We start from the raw sequence: 16,554 nt of genomic DNA on the forward strand, positions 1-16,554 counted from the left end.
GTTTATATTCCAGTTTAACCACAATCCCATGTAATATGCTCATAATATGATATAAATTAATTTACCACTATAGGCTACCACTAGACCCCCCAGAATCTCATAAAACGAACGACTTGGATCGTTAGCCATCACAGTGTTTTATGTGAACCTTGCTCTTTATTGTCATCTTGGTGGACTGGTTACATTATCATCCGACATAATGCAGTTCGGGATTTTTTAGCTGTCACAGAATGTTCAGATGTTGAGATCGAACCTCCGCTTCAAGAACTGGAAGGAGATAAGAACAGTTCGCGAGGTTCTCAACACTTACGGGTGATCAGGCAATGGTAGAAAATAAAATAGGATACACAATTAGTACCACTGGATCTATCTGAAGGGACAGTAAACATAAACATGTCACCTGTAGATGAGAATCTCGCTCTAAAATGCAAGAATTTAGAACTTACAGCACTATAAGCTGAGTGTCTTCGGTGGTTTTGTCCCTCAGCAACTCTCCCATCCTAATATACTGTTTCGTCTTAGCATCAATTTGTTCTGCTTCTTCTGCAGGCAATTGTACTTCATGTAGTCGTCAATACTGAAAGAGAAAGTTTTAGTTAAAACAATGTTCAGACTCGTATATAGTGCTATCTAGAGAGAATATCACAGGACATTCAGCCGGATATCCGGTCACAAGCATGATATATTGTGAAGTGAACTGATAGGAGCTTGCAGTGCATGGAAATCTAGCGTCCGCCACCAAATAAAATGGGCGCAATTCTTGTCGAGAAGTTCAACGTTGAATTTACAATGTTTATAATGGGTTAGCTGACACATTCTAACAAATGAGACTGCAAACACTGCGTGGTTTACTGAGAGCTTACACAAAACTACACTGGAGTATATTTTGCGAAACGTGCTTCGATTTTTATGAGAATTTTAAATTTTATATCTACATTTTTTGGCACTGTTTTGTTTGGTGTAATTTGAATTGATTGCGAGATCAACAACTAGTTATTAATTAAGCAGATGTAGTTTAAGAGAACGAGCAAGTTGAAGTAGAATCTAGCAGATATGGATAATTAGGAGAGACAGCCGATTGTAGGAAACGAGATAACTCCTCAATCAAGCTATAACACTACAAATACAAATGAGAATCCCACTGACTCAGCCGACAGAGCGGCGCCCACAAATGAAGTTTCAGCGACAGAACAAGTTGCCCCAGAACAAGCTGCCCCAGAACAAGCCATCCCCTCAGCAGACTCTCAGTCTGCCCCACAACCAAGATTACCCCAATACAGTGAATACCAGCAACCCCGGCAGGACAATAGGTATCAAATGGGTGGTTTTCTTGCTGATGAGCCAGCACCTCCAATAGATGACGGGCCGCTCCCCACCAGGACCAGAATGGGGCAGCCCGCTCAGTCGGGGATGCCTCCACCAGGTCTTGTGGATATCAACTACGCACTGGACACGGCTGTGTACTCCAAATACCACAGTCTACTCCTAGCTGCGGGGTCTCTGGCCCAGATTGGAGCTGGTAGTCAAGTGTTCCTAACTTGTGTTATCCAGGCATACGCTAACTGCAAGTTTGACTTGAGTTCATCTGAGAGATCCTGGCTGCTTTGCTCTATCTTCATTCTCTATCCATTTGGGGCTTGTTTTATCGGCTGGACAGCGGACAAGTGGGGAAGGAAATGGTCGCTGATAGGTTGCCTCTACCTCGTCCTCATCACTGGAATCGTCCAGATATTTGCCTCCGCTTGGTGGGTCCTCTTTACAGCTCGACTCCTTATGGGCTTCTTCTTGCCGGGTGTCATGAACATTCCTCTCATATTTTGGGTCGAGGTTTCCGCTTACAATCACAGGGAGGAAGGTATGCTGGCATTCATGGCTCTATTCGCTAGTGGAGCAGCATATGATTTCACACTGGCAGCTATCTTCTCAAGTGTATCAGAGAGCTATGCCTACGAGTTCATCTGTGGCTTGTCTGTATTTCCAATAGTGCTAGCTGTTGTCTTCTCTCACTTAACTCAAGAAGGACCCCGCTGGCTTGGAGTTGGCAGCACTCTCAAGGAAGCTGATCTGGCTCTAAGAGAGTACGGGTACCAGCCGGAGAACCCTAACGTGACGACCCCCATTGATATCTACTACGTGCACATGCGAGGTAACATCTGTCTAGTCTTCAAATACCTCTGTTGTGCGGTCAGTCTCTTCGCTACCCTCCTCTTCTGCAACTACTATATCGAGTACGGTATCATAGTGATACTCCCTTACATGTTTTACTGGGACTACTGTGGGATGGGTTTCAGGGAGAACACCCACGATAACCAGATCTTCAAGGTGATAACTGATTTCTTTACCGGTCAGAAGTGCGAGGAGATCAGTACTTATAGTTTCCTTTACTTGCTGGCTATAGCAGCCTGCATTGTGTTAGGTCTGGTCGTGGGTTACTTCACTCAGCAGTACTTTGGTAGTCGTGTTACCCTCATTACATACTCAACCCTCTCGTGTATCATTTTGTCGTTCCTGTATATCTGCTGGAGCTACATTTTCACTATCATTGTGTTGGTTTTTGGTATGGTGTTCTTAATAGCTACCCAATACTCGCTGTGGAGCAGTGTCCTGATTCAGAGTCCCACTTTTATTAGAGCAAGTGGAGTGGGATACGCTGATGCCTGGGGTAAGGTTGGAGCTCTCAGTGCTATCGCTTTGTGCTGTCAGATGGGAGACATGTATCTGCTTGATATGGTTTATTGGGCCTTCCTCGCAGTAGGAATCCTACAGAACTTCTTCGTTTTCCTGGTGTCTATGGAGGCTAAAGGTTCGAGAGTGTTTGATAATCTGCCGTCGGATCCCCGAGCTAATGAACCCCCTTCTTTGTGGAGCGGGCTCATTAGCTCGGGGGCCCTGTCCTCCAGGGCCCCCTCCTCCTCCTCCTCCTCCACCTCAATACTACCCCTATCCTAATGACAGACCTTGTCACTACCAGTATTAGAGACCCTGACCCTGACCCTGACCCTGACCCTGACCCTGACCCTGACCCTGACCCTGACCCTGACCCTGACCCTGACCCTGACCCTGACCATGACCCTGACCCTGACCCTGACCCTGACCCTGACCCTGACCCTGACCCTGACCCTGACCCTGACCCTGACCCTGACCCTGACCCTGACCCTGACCCTGACCCTGACCCTGACCCTGACCCTGACCCTGACCCTGACCCTGACCCTGACCCTGACCCTGACCCTGACCCTGACCCTGACCCTGACCCTGACCCTGACCCTGACCCTGACCCTGACCCTGACCCTGACCCTGACCCTGACCCTGACCCTGACCCTGACCCTGACCCTGACCCTGACCCTGACCCTGACCCTGACCCTGACCCTGACCCTGACCCTGACCCTGACCCTGACCCTGACCCTGACCCTGACCCTGACCCTGACCCTGACCCTGACCCTGACCCTGACCCTGACCCTGACCCTGACCCTGACCCTGACCCTGACCCTGACCCTGACCCTGACCCTGACCCTGACCCTGACCCTGACCCTGACCCTGACCCTGACCCTGACCCTGACCCTGACCCTGACCCTGACCCTGACCCTGACCCTGACCCTGACCCTGACCCTGACCCTGACCCTGACCCTGACCCTGACCCTGACCCTGACCCTGACCCTGACCCTGACCCTGACCCTGACCCTGACCCTGACCCTGACCCTGACCCTGACCCTGACCCTGACCCTGACCCTGACCCTGACCCTGACCCTGACCCTGACCCTGACCCTGACCCTGACCCTGACCCTGACCCTGACCCTGACCCTGACCCTGACCCTGACCCTGACCCTGACCCTGATGGGAGACATGTATCTGCTTGATATGGTTTATTGGGCCTTCCTCGCAGTGGGAATCCTACAGAACTTCTTCGTTTTCCTGGTGTCTATGGAGGCTAAAGGTTCGAGAGTGTTTGATAATCTGCCGTCGGATCCCCGAGCTAATGAACCCCCTTCTTTGTGGAGCGGGCTCATTAGCTCGGGGGCCCTGTCCTCCAGGGCCCCCTCCTCCTCCTCCTCCACCTCAATACTACCCCTATCCTAATGACAGACCTTGTCACTACCAGTATTAGAGACCCTGACCCTGACCCTGACCCTGACCCTGACCCTGACCCTGACCCTGACCCTGACCCTGACCCTGACCCTGACCCTGACCCTGACCCTGACCCTGACCCTGACCCTGACCCTGACCCTGACCCTGACCCTGACCCTGACCCTGACCCTGACCCTGACCCTGACCCTGACCCTGACCCTGACCCTGACCCTGACCCTGACCCTGACCCTGACCCTGACCCTGACCCTGACCCTGACCCTGACCCTGACCCTGACCCTGACCCTGACCCTGACCCTGACCCTGACCCTGACCCTGACCCTGACCCTGACCCTGACCCTGACCCTGACCCTGACCCTGACCCTGACCCTGACCCTGACCCTGACCCTGACCCTGACCCTGACCCTGACCCTGACCCTGACCCTGACCCTGACCCTGACCCTGACCCTGACCCTGACCCTGACCCTGACCCTGACCCTGACCCTGACCCTGACCCTGACCCTGACCCTGACCCTGACCCTGACCCTGACCCTGACCCTGACCCTGACCCTGACCCTGACCCTAACCCGATCAATTGACCCCAGTGTAATTAATTGTCAGGGGGTCAATTGTCGTACTAAGTCCTAGATTTCGCGACAATTGACCCAGTGTAGCCGGCAGACCCCGTAAGAACTGGACGACCTGCGTACTCGAAGATGCTGCTAAGTTTACTGGTGTGGAAAACATCGACAGCAACACAACAGAAGCTTTAGCTACCAACCGAGAACAGTGGAGACATATTTTACGACGCCAACGCGATGTGTGTGTTACCTGAGGACCCCAGGCTATTATGTTCAACCGAATAAAGATTTGGCGGAATGACAGGCTGAGCGCGGCCCAGTAATGTGTGTGATGCAGGCAACTCCAACGACTAAGAGGAGACCTTACAATTTAACATGTATGTTACGTACCAAATAGGTTTATCGATGGTACAGTGACTGTAATATGACTATCATGTGATCCGCCGTAGGTCACAAGATCGCGAATCAGAACTTCAACTCAACTAGGAATCGGAACAAGTTTAATTCTAGGATAACGCAGCCTCATGTTATCTCTTTTTGCTAAATTTTGTGTCAAAAGTTGTGAACAATTTTAAATAGTTTAATTTAATTTAACTAATAACTATTTACAATTTTTAAATAACTTAAAATAGTGTGGGCTCTATATAAGGAACTTAATCTGATTTTACCTGGGGGCCCAGTAAAATCTGATTGTAAGATTTCTTAGAAAGTTAACAAATGAAACACAGGTGTAAGGTTTGCGATCAGCTGATTTGATTTGAAATTTTCATCAAACAATACAGAAATGTACAGCAATGAACTTATATAAAAGTATATAAACACTGGCGACAAAAAATGTTTATGCTGGAAAATGAGCTCAGGCTGGTTAGGACTAGGTGTTAGGGCAGGCACAAATAAACAGGATTTGACTGTACTATATGATTGCAGGGAAACCAGTAACATCCATGTTAGAGCACACGTGCTCTGGACTTTTACTCTAACAGCCATAAAATATGCCGGCTACGGACCCCCTCCAGTTTCAATTTTTTCATTTCCCAATCTCATTCATAAAAATCAGTTTAATTTGCTGTTGTCAACAGCAAATTTAAATTTAAATAGATTGACAGTGTTGATCTATCTATAAGTATAACTATAACTATAAGTATGAAGCTGTTTTTAGACCAGTCTTAAATTAGTGCGGTCAAGTTTTTGAAAGCGAGGTCATACGAATGATAATTCTTATCAAATAAACAGCTTGCAAAATAAAGATGTAAAAAGTGTCAGTTTAAGTGACTCAACTTTAAGTTTACGTCACGGGATGAAACATCACATAAAACAGAAAGTTTCTTTTCAATTTTCTTCAATTTACAATCCACTAGGCAGTGAAAGTCGCGTAGGCGTTCTCAAACTCGCTTTCATTTTCGTACAAGTGACAATTTGGGCAGTCTTGACAGTCTTGACAATTATCCTCGCTACAGGCCGCCGGGAGTTGAGGCAACACTGTCGTTTCCGGGAAAGAACCAGGAGCTGAAAAGAACCGTAATATAATTTCTCATGATCATTTATGGGGGCTGGCGATAAGAATTTGAAAACGTTGTAAAAATTGCATCTTCATTAAATAAAAGCAAATCTATTTAGACTCTGAGTAGCATATTACAAAATAATAATTTGATGATTTGGATCGACAAAATTAATAATAGTCCCCCAGCCGTCCCTTCGTTAGGTACGCTACTGGGTATAAATGCTTGCCAGTACTGTGATTACTTGACGGATGACACTCTTAGCCGAACTGACGAAGTAACAATGGACAATGTGATTATTATATTTACCTTCAACTGGAGCAGTCGCTGAATTCACTATTTTTCCCCGTATAATGAAAACCACAGTTGCGATTACCACTCCAGCGAAAATAATTGCTGCAGTTGTAATTCCGACCATGCTCAGTGCTGAAACTAAAACAAACATTTCATAACAAGAAAGGAAATCGTGGTCTCAATTCGAGTTCTGATAAGCAATAAGTAAACTTAATATTAATCACGAAATTGATAACGATCATAAATTATCCTAAGATGGCAAGTACGTACGGTACGTACCTTTAAATTAGCTGTACGGTACGTACTTAATAAAGTAGGCTGAAAGGTACAAATCCAGTTGATAGCAATGGAAACAAAAACTAGACGGTACGTGCGCAGATTAATTCAGAAGTAGAAGAATTGGAACCTTCGCGCGAAATTCTCAAAATTTTTCTGCTTAAACAGTTGGCCCAAATAGTATTCATTCAGTGTTTTAAGTTCTTCGTCAATTTGTGAGACCAATTTTAGAGATTACAAGTATATTATGGACAAGCGTAGATTAAGGTTGCGACCTGAGCTAGCTGAAAAGCTGGTGTTCGTATACTGCAACAAAAGGATGAAGCTTTGAGTTTAACGATAATTACAAGTAGTAGTAGTGTAGTAGATCCGGTACACAAATTTTCCTTTTGAATCTTTTATTGTTTTAACCACTGTGTTTATTTTCGACTTCTATTTCAAAAATTATGATGATAATACTAATCAAAAATTGCAAGTAATTCACTGAAGTTGATTCTAAAAATTTGAAAAAAAATTGTACCTTACAGTGCCTGTACGGTACGTACCTTTAAAAGTAGCTGTACCGTACGTACTTAAAGCCCTGTACCGTACGTACTTGCCATCTAAGAAATTATCATGTGAGATAACTCGGTGGAACGGCGAGGAGGAGAGTCATATTTGATTTGGCACGTGATATTGGTTTGGGGATCTGACAGATCACTGATTTGCATATGATTGTCACGTGCCCAAAATATGACTCAACTCCCAACCATAATCCATCTGTGCAATACAAATACAATGCAATTAGTAACTTACTGCATCCATCATTGACATTACACGAATCAAGTTTTACGGTTTGGCCAACACAGTGACTGAAAAAAGTGCCGAATTAGAGTTTTTCTATTATGGATAAACGCAATAAAATACGTTCATAATCATTTCTTACAATAACTCGTTTACAATGTTCTCATGATAATGAAATCATTTAATCCAATAGAAATAGAAAATTTGAGCGGACTTTGACTTGAACGCTATATGACCTAATCCAGTGTCCACTGTCCACATAATGTCCGTTCAAAAAAGTCCAATAAGGTAGTCGTGCTGGATGTTACAAAAATGCAGTGCTTATCAAAATTAGTTATCAAGAATAAAATTGAAAGTAGATTATTCTTAGTCAGTAGATCGAAAGTTTACCTGCCACCACAAGAAGGAGCAGGATTGTTGCATGATCTTGACTGGGACTTGTTGCCGGTACCAACGGTATAGTCACAGGAACAACCGCTCCAACCACCCCATTCAGACCAGGTCCCGTTAGTGGTAAGACAGCACTTATCGTCACAACTTCCTGTATTACTCGTCACTCCAACACAGAAACTGTAAATAAATTCTGGTAAGAAACGTCCATTGACATTAAATGGAAAGTAATATACGATGAAGTATAGATGCTGAGGATTTACCAAACAATAATAAAATTCCACATCAATCCTTGAACAAACTATAATTTAAAATCAATAAACCTGCCACCACATGAAGGAGAAGGACTGGTACAAGATCTGGATCTCTTCCTTGTTCCTGTACCAACAGCATGGTTGCAGGAACAGGTTCCCCAACTTCCCCAGTTAGAAAACCCTCCGTTAATCGTCTTACAGCACTGGTCATCACAACTCCCTGACATTGAGGCAGATCCCGGACATGAACTGTGGGTTGGGAATTCGCCATGATTTTAAGATTTTTTCACGCTTTTAATCACATTCAACTTTATGTCACTATCTTTTTTTTGTCTGCTATGAAATACTCAAAATACTTTACGATGCGATGCTTACCTGCCACCACAAGAAGGAGCAGGATTGTTGCAGGATCTTGACTGAGTCCTAGTGCCGGTACCAGTGGCATGGTTACAGGAACAACTGCTCCAACCACCCCATTTAGACCAAACCCCGTCAGTGGTAAGACAGCACTGATCGTCACAATGTCCCGTATCAATCGTAGATCCAACACAGGAACTGAAAATAAAATGTCAGTGAGAAGCGTTCATTGGCATAAACTGGACTGAACTTATGTTAGCGAACAATTATAGGCGCTAAGCCTTCTGGTGTTCTTATAAATGTAATGTCCGATCAGATAAATTCCGCGGAATTCCTGCCCAATTAAACTTAAAGTCTGGCTTCCATGTTGATGAACGTTCAAAAATATTTTTGTGTCCATAATCATGTCTACCCAAAATTATTTTCGGTGGCCATCTAATGTCTGCCCAAAATAAAGTCCGATGACTATAAGATAGATGCTGAAGAGTTACCAAAAATTGCTTAATGGCCATATGTCCGCAATAATAAAATACAATACCAACCCTTGAACAAACTATAATTTAAAATCAATAAACCTGCCACCACAAGAAGGAGAAGGACTGGTACAAGATCTGGATCTGTTCCTTGTCCCTGTACCAACAGCATGGTTGCAGGAACAGGTTCCCCAACTTCCCCAGTTAGAAAACCCTCCGTTAATCGTCTTACAGCACTGGTCATCACAACTCCCTGACATTGATGCAGATCCCGGACATGAACTGTGGGTTGAGAATTATCTAAGATTTTAAGATCTTCACACTTTTAATCACATTCAACTTTATGTCACTATCTTTTTTTTCTCTGCTTTAAATGACTCAAGATACTTTACGATGCGATGCTTACCTGCCACCACAAGAAGGAGCAGGATTGTTGCAGGATCTTGACTGAGTCCTAGTGCCGGTACCAGTGGCATGGTTACAGGAACAACTGCTCCAACCACCCCATTTAGACCAAACCCCGTCAGTGGTAAGACAGCACTGATCGTCACAATGTCCTGTATCAATCGTAGATCCAACACAGGAACTGAAAATAAAATGTCGGTGAGAAGCGTTCATTGGCATAAACTGGACTGAAATTATGTTAGCGAACAATTATAGGCGCTAAGCCTTCTGGCGTACTTTTAAATGCAATGTCCGATCAATTAAAATCTGCGGAATTCCCGCCCAATTAAACTTAAAGTCTGGCTTCCATGTTGATGAACGTTAAAAACATTTTTGTGTCCATAATCATGTCTACCCAAAATTCTTTTCGATGGCTATCTAACGTCCGCCCAAAATAAAGTCCGATGATTATAACAGAGATGCTGAAGAGTTACCAAACATTGCTTAATGGCCATATGTCCGCAATAATATAATTTCATATTAAACCTGGGACAAACTATTATTTAAATTCCTTTACCTGCCACGACAAGAAGGAGAAGGACTGGTACAAGATCTGGATCTGTTCCTTGTCCCTGTACCAACAGTATGGTTGCAGGAACAGGTTCCCCAACTTCCCCAGTTAGAAAACCCTCCGTTAATCGTCTTACAGCACTGGTCATCACAACTCCCTGACATTGAGGCAGATCCCGGACATGAACTGTGGGTTGAGAATTAGCTAAGATTTTAAGATTTTTTCACGCTTTTAATCACATTCAACTTTATGTCACTATCTTTTTTTTCTCTGCTTTAAATGACTCAAGATACTTTACGATGCGATGCTTACCTGCCACCACAAGAAGGAGCAGGATTGTTGCAGGATCTTGACTGAGTCCTAGTGCCGGTACCAGTGGCATGGTTACAGGAACAACTGCTCCAACCACCCCATTTAGACCAAACCCCGTCAGTGGTAAGACAGCACTGATCGTCACAATGTCCTGTATCAATCGTAGATCCAACACAGGAACTGAAAATAAAATGTCGGTGAGAAGCGTTCATTGGCATAAACTGGACTGAAATTATGTTAGCGAACAATTATAGGCGCTAAGCTTTAGGCATCCTTGTAAATGTAATGTCCGAACTTCAATCAAATAAATTATGCGGAATTCCTGCCCAATCAAACTTAAAGTTTGACTTCTATGTTGATGTACGTTCAAAAACATTTTTGTGTCCATAATCGTGTCTACCTAAAATTATTTCCGGTGGCCATCTAATGTCAGCCCAAAATGAAGTCCGATAACTATAAGATAGATGCTGAAGAGTTAGCAACCATTGCTTAATGGCCATATGTGCACATTAATATAATTTCATATTAAACCTAGGACAAACTATTATTTAAATTCCTTTACCTGCCACGACAAGAAGGAGAAGGACTGGTACAAGATCTGGATCTGGTCCTTGTTCCTGTACCAACAGCATGGTTGCAGGAACAGGTTCCCCAACTTCCCCAGTTAGAAAACCCTCCGTTAATCGTCTTACAGCACTGGTCATCACAACTCCCTGACATTGAGGCAGATCCCGGACATGAACTGTGGGTTGAGAATTCGCCATGATTTTAAGATTTTTTCACGCTTTTAATCACATTCAACTTTATGTCACTATCTTTTTTTTCTCTGCTTTAAATGACTCAAGATACTTTACGATGCGATGCTTACCTGCCACCACAAGAAGGAGCAGGATTGTTGCAGGATCTTGACTGAGTCCTAGTGCCGGTACCAGTGGCATGGTTACAGGAACAACTGCTCCAACCACCCCATTTAGACCAAACCCCGTCAGTGGTAAGACAGCACTGATCGTCACAATGTCCCGTATCAATTGTAGATCCAACACAGGAACTGAAAATAAAATGTCGGTGAGAAGCGTTCATTGGCATAAACTGGACTGAAATTATGTTAGCGAACAATTATAGGCGCTAAGCTTTAGGCATCCTTGTAAATGTAATGTCCGAACTTCAATCAAATAAATTATGCGGAATTCCTGCCCAATCAAACTTAAAGTTTGACTTCTATGTTGATGTACGTTCAAAAACATTTTTGTGTCCATAATCGTGTCTACCTAAAATTATTTCCGGTGGCCATCTAATGTCAGCCCAAAATGAAGTCCGATAACTATAAGATAGATGCTGAAGAGTTACCAAACATTGCTTAATGGCCGTATGTCCAAATTAATATAATTTTATTATTTCATATTAAACCTAGGACAAACTATTATTTAAATTCCTTTACCTGCCACCACATGAAGGAGAAGGACTGGTACAAGATCTGGATCTGTTCCTTGTTCCTGTACCAACAGCATGGTTGCAGGAACAGGTTCCCCAACTTCCCCAGTTAGAAAACCCTCCGTTAATCGTCTTACAGCACTGGTCATCACAACTCCCTGACATTGAGGCAGATCCCGGACATGAACTGTGGGTTGGGAATTCGCCATGATTTTAAGATTTTTTCACGCTTTTAATCACATTCAACTTTATGTCACTATCTTTTTTTTCTCTGCTATAAAATACTCAAAATACTTTACGATGCGATGCTTACCTGCCACCACAAGAAGGAGCAGGATTGTTGCAGGATCTTGACTGAGTCCTAGTGCCGGTACCAGTGGCATGGTTACAGGAACAACTGCTCCAACCACCCCATTTAGACCAAACCCCGTCAGTGGTAAGACAGCACTGATCGTCACAATGTCCGTATCAATCGTAGATCCAACACAGGAACTGAACATAAAATGTCGGTGAGAAGCGTTCATTGGCATAAACTGGACTGAAATTATGTTAGCGAACAATTATAGGCGCTAAGCTTTAGGCATCCTTGTAAATGTAATGTCCAAACTCTGATTAGATAAATTCTGCGGAATTCATGCCCAATTAAACTTAAAGTTTGGATTCCATGTTCATGAACGTTCAAAAACATTTTTGTGTCCATAATCATGTCTACCCAAAATTATTTCCGGTGGTTATCTAATGTCAGCCCAAAATGAAGTCCGATAACTATAAGATAGATGCTGAAGAGTTACCAAACATTGCTTAATGGCCGTATGTCCAAATTAATATAATTTTATTATTTCATATTAAACCTAGGACAAACTATTATTTAAATTCCTTTACCTGCCACCACATGAAGGAGAAGGACTGGTACAAGATCTGGATCTGTTCCTTGTTCCTGTACCAACAGCATGGTTGCAGGAACAGGTTCCCCAACTTCCCCAGTTAGAAAACCCTCCGTTAATCGTCTTACAGCACTGGTCATCACAACTCCCTGACATTGAGGCAGATCCCGGACATGAACTGTGGGTTGAGAATTCGTCATGATTTTAAGATTTTTTCACGCTTTTAATCACATTCAACTTTATGTCACTATTTTTTTTTCTCTGCTTTAAATGACTCAAGATACTTTACGATGCGATGCTTACCTGCCACCACAAGAAGGAGCAGGATTGTTGCAGGATCTTGACTGAGTCCTAGTGCCGGTACCAGTGGCATGGTTACAGGAACAACTGCTCCAACCACCCCATTTAGACCAAACCCCGTCAGTGGTAAGACAGCACTGATCGTCACAATGTCCCGTATCAATCGTAGATCCAACACAGGAACTGAAAATAAAATGTCGGTGAGAAGCGTTCATTGGCATAAACTGGACTGAAATTATGTTAGCGAACAATTATAGGCGCTAAGCCTTCTGGCGTACTTTTAAATGTAATATCCGATCAGATAAAATCTGCAGAATTCCTGCCCAATTAAGCTTAAAGTCTGGTTTCATGTTGATATACGGTCAAAAACATTTTTGTGTCCATAATCATGTCTACCCAAAATTATATCCGGTGTCCATCTAATGTCAGCCCAAAATGAAGTCCGATAACTGTAAGATAGATGCTTAAGAGTTACCAAACATTATTTAAATATGGCTATATGTCCACAGTAATATAATTTCATATTAAAAGTTAAAACTAGGACAAACTATTATTTAAATTCCTTTACCTGCCACGACAAGAAGGAGAAGGACTGGTACAAGATCTGGATCTCTTCCTTGTCCCTGTACCAACAGCATGGTTGCAGGAACAGGTTCCCCAGCTTCCCCAGTTAGAAAACCGTCCGTTAATCGTCTTACAGCACTGGTCATCACAACTCCCTGACATTGAGGCAGATCCCGGACATGAACTGTGGGTTGAGAATTCGTCATGATTTTAAGATTTTTTCACGCTTTTAATCACATTCAACTTTATGTCACTATTTTTTTTTCTCTGCTTTAAATGACTCAAGATACTTTACGATGCGATGCTTACCTGCCACCACAAGAAGGAGCAGGATTGTTGCAGGATCTTGACTGAGTCCTAGTGCCGGTACCAGTGGCATGGTTACAGGAACAACTGCTCCAACCACCCCATTTAGACCAAACCCCGTCAGTGGTAAGACAGCACTGATCGTCACAATGTCCCGTATCAATCGTAGATCCAACACAAGAACTGAACATAAAATGTCGGTGAGAAGCGTTCATTGGCATAAACTGGACTGAAATTATGTTAGCGAACAATTATAGGCGCTAAGCCTTCTGGCGTACTTTTAAATGTAATGTCAGAACTTCAATCAAATAAATTATGCGGAATTCCTGCCCAATCAAACTTAAAGTCTGGCTTCATGTTAATGTACGGTCAAAAACATTTTTGTGTCCATAATCATGTCTACCCAAAATTATATCCGGTGTCCATCTAATGTCAGCCCAAAATGAAGTCCGATAACTATAAGATAGATGCTTAAGAGTTACCAAACATTATTTAAATATGGCTATATATCCACAGTAATATAATTTCATATTAAAAGTTAAAACTAGGACAAACTATTATTTAAATTCCTTTACCTGCCACGACAAGAAGGAGAAGGACTGGTACAAGATCTGGATCTCTTCCTTGTCCCTGTACCAACAGCATGGTTGCAGGAACAGGTTCCCCAGCTTCCCCAGTTAGAAAACCGTCCGTTAATCGTCTTACAGCACTGGTCATCACAACTCCCTGACATTGAGGCAGATCCCGGACATGAACTGTGGGTTGGGAATTCGCTAAGATTTTAAGATCTACACGCTTTTAATCACATTCAACATTATATCACTACAATTGTTTCCTCTGTTTTAAAAGACTCTTTACGATGCGATGCTTACCTGCCACCACAAGAAGGAGCAGGATTGTTGCAGGATCTTGACTGAGTCCTAGTGCCGGTACCAGTGGCATGGTTACAGGAACAACTGCTCCAACCACCCCATTTAGACCAAACCCCGTCAGTGGTAAGACAGCACTGATCGTCACAATGTCCTGTATCAATCGTAGATCCAACACAGGAACTGAAAATAAAATGTCGGTGAGAAGCGTACATTAGCATAAACTGGACTGAAATTATGTTAGCGAACAATTATAGGCGCTACGGCTAAGCCTTCTGGCGTACTTTTAAATGTAATGTCCGATCAATTAAAGTCTGCGGAATTCCCGCCCAATTAAACTTAAAGTGTGGCTTCCATGTTGATGAACGTTAAAAACATTTTTGTGTCCATAATCATGTCTACCCAAAATTCTTTTCGATGGCTATCTAACGTCCGCCCAAAATAAAGTCCGATGATTATAAGTTATAACAGAGATGCTTAATGGCCATATGTCCGCAATAATATAATTTCATATTAAACCATGGACAAATCATTATTTAAATTCCTTTACCTGCCACGACAAGAAGGAGAAGGACTGGTACAAGATCTGGATCTCTTCCTTGTCCCTGTACCAACAGCATGGTTGCAGGAACAGGTTCCCCAGCTTCCCCAGTTAGAAAACCGTCCGTTAATCGTCTTACAGCACTGGTCATCACAACTCCCTGACATTGAGGCAGATCCCGGACATGAACTGTGGGTTGAGAATTCGCCATGATTTTAAGATTTTTTCACGCTTTTAATCACATTCAACATTATATCACTACAATTTTTTCCTCTGTTTTAAAAGACTCAAGAATCTTTACAATTCGATGCTTACCTGCCACCACAAGAAGGAGCAGGATTGTTGCAGGATCTTGACTGAGTCCTAGTGCCGGTACCAGTGGCATGGTTACAGGAACAACTGCTCCAACCACCCCATTTAGACCAAACCCCGTCAGTGGTAAGACAGCACTGATCGTCACAATGTCCTGTATCAATCGTAGATCCAACACAGGAACTGAAAATAAAATGTCGGTGAGAAGCGTACATTAGCATAAACTGGACTGAAATTATGTTAGCGAACAATTATAGGCGCTACGGCTAAGCCTTCTGGCGTACTTTTAAATGTAATGTCCGATCAATTAAAGTCTGCGGAATTCCCGCCCAATTAAACTTAAAGTGTGGCTTCCATGTTGATGAACGTTAAAAACATTTTTGTGTCCATAATCATGTCTACCCAAAATTCTTTTCGATGGCTATCTAACATACATACATGTTACATGGCGAGATCTCCATCCAAAAGGATTAGTCTGCGTCATCTGCGTCATTACTTTGTATTATACAACTTCGGCGGGTAATATTTCTCCATCCTTTTCGATCTGCAGCCAATCTTCTCATACAATCAATCGTGAGTCCATTACGATCCAATCTCTGCTCAGCATCTTCAATAAATACATCATTTAAGCTCTTCCTAGGCCTGCCTCTTGATCGTTTCCCATGCTTGGGTTTCCATTCAAGTAGATAGTTAGGTAACCGATCTTCAGGCATTCTACTGACATGTCCAAACCAACGTAGCCGTTTTGTTGCTATTATGTCAGTAAGAGCAGTTATTGAAGCCCTTCTTAAAACATCTTCATTTCTTACTCGATGGAACCACCTCACTCTCAGGATTCTGCGTAAGCAGTACTGATGGAAAGACTCTAATCTTCTTGTCTGCACTTGAGTCGTGTTCCATATCTCACTTCCGTAGGTCAGAATGGTAAGAACAGCTGCGATGTAGATTCGCACTTTGTTGTTAATGCTTATGTTCTTATTCTTCCAAATGTTATTGAGTTGGTTAAAAGCTCCGGTTGCTTTTCCAATCCTGACACTTATTTCTTTATCGATCTTGCCATCCGATGTAATTTTGGCACCCAAATAAGTGAATTGAGTGACCTGCTTTGCAGAGT

General features: G+C 43.2%; 1 protein-coding gene across 1 annotated transcript; it reads left to right on the forward strand.

The window, feature by feature from the left end:
- Nucleotides 1–1,317: 1,317 nt before the first annotated feature.
- On the forward strand, nt 1,318–2,949 carry LOC134817424 (sialic acid transporter NanT-like). Its single transcript, XM_063826564.1, has one exon. The coding sequence runs from the start codon at nt 1,318–1,320 to the stop codon at nt 2,947–2,949; it is 1,632 nt and encodes a 543-aa protein (XP_063682634.1).
- Nucleotides 2,950–16,554: the final 13,605 nt, after the last annotated feature.

Source organism: Bolinopsis microptera, chromosome 6, assembly GCF_026151205.1.
Source record: "Bolinopsis microptera isolate Bmic1 chromosome 6, MBARI_Bmic_1.0, whole genome shotgun sequence".
Taxonomy (NCBI): domain Eukaryota; kingdom Metazoa; phylum Ctenophora; class Tentaculata; order Lobata; family Bolinopsidae; genus Bolinopsis; species Bolinopsis microptera.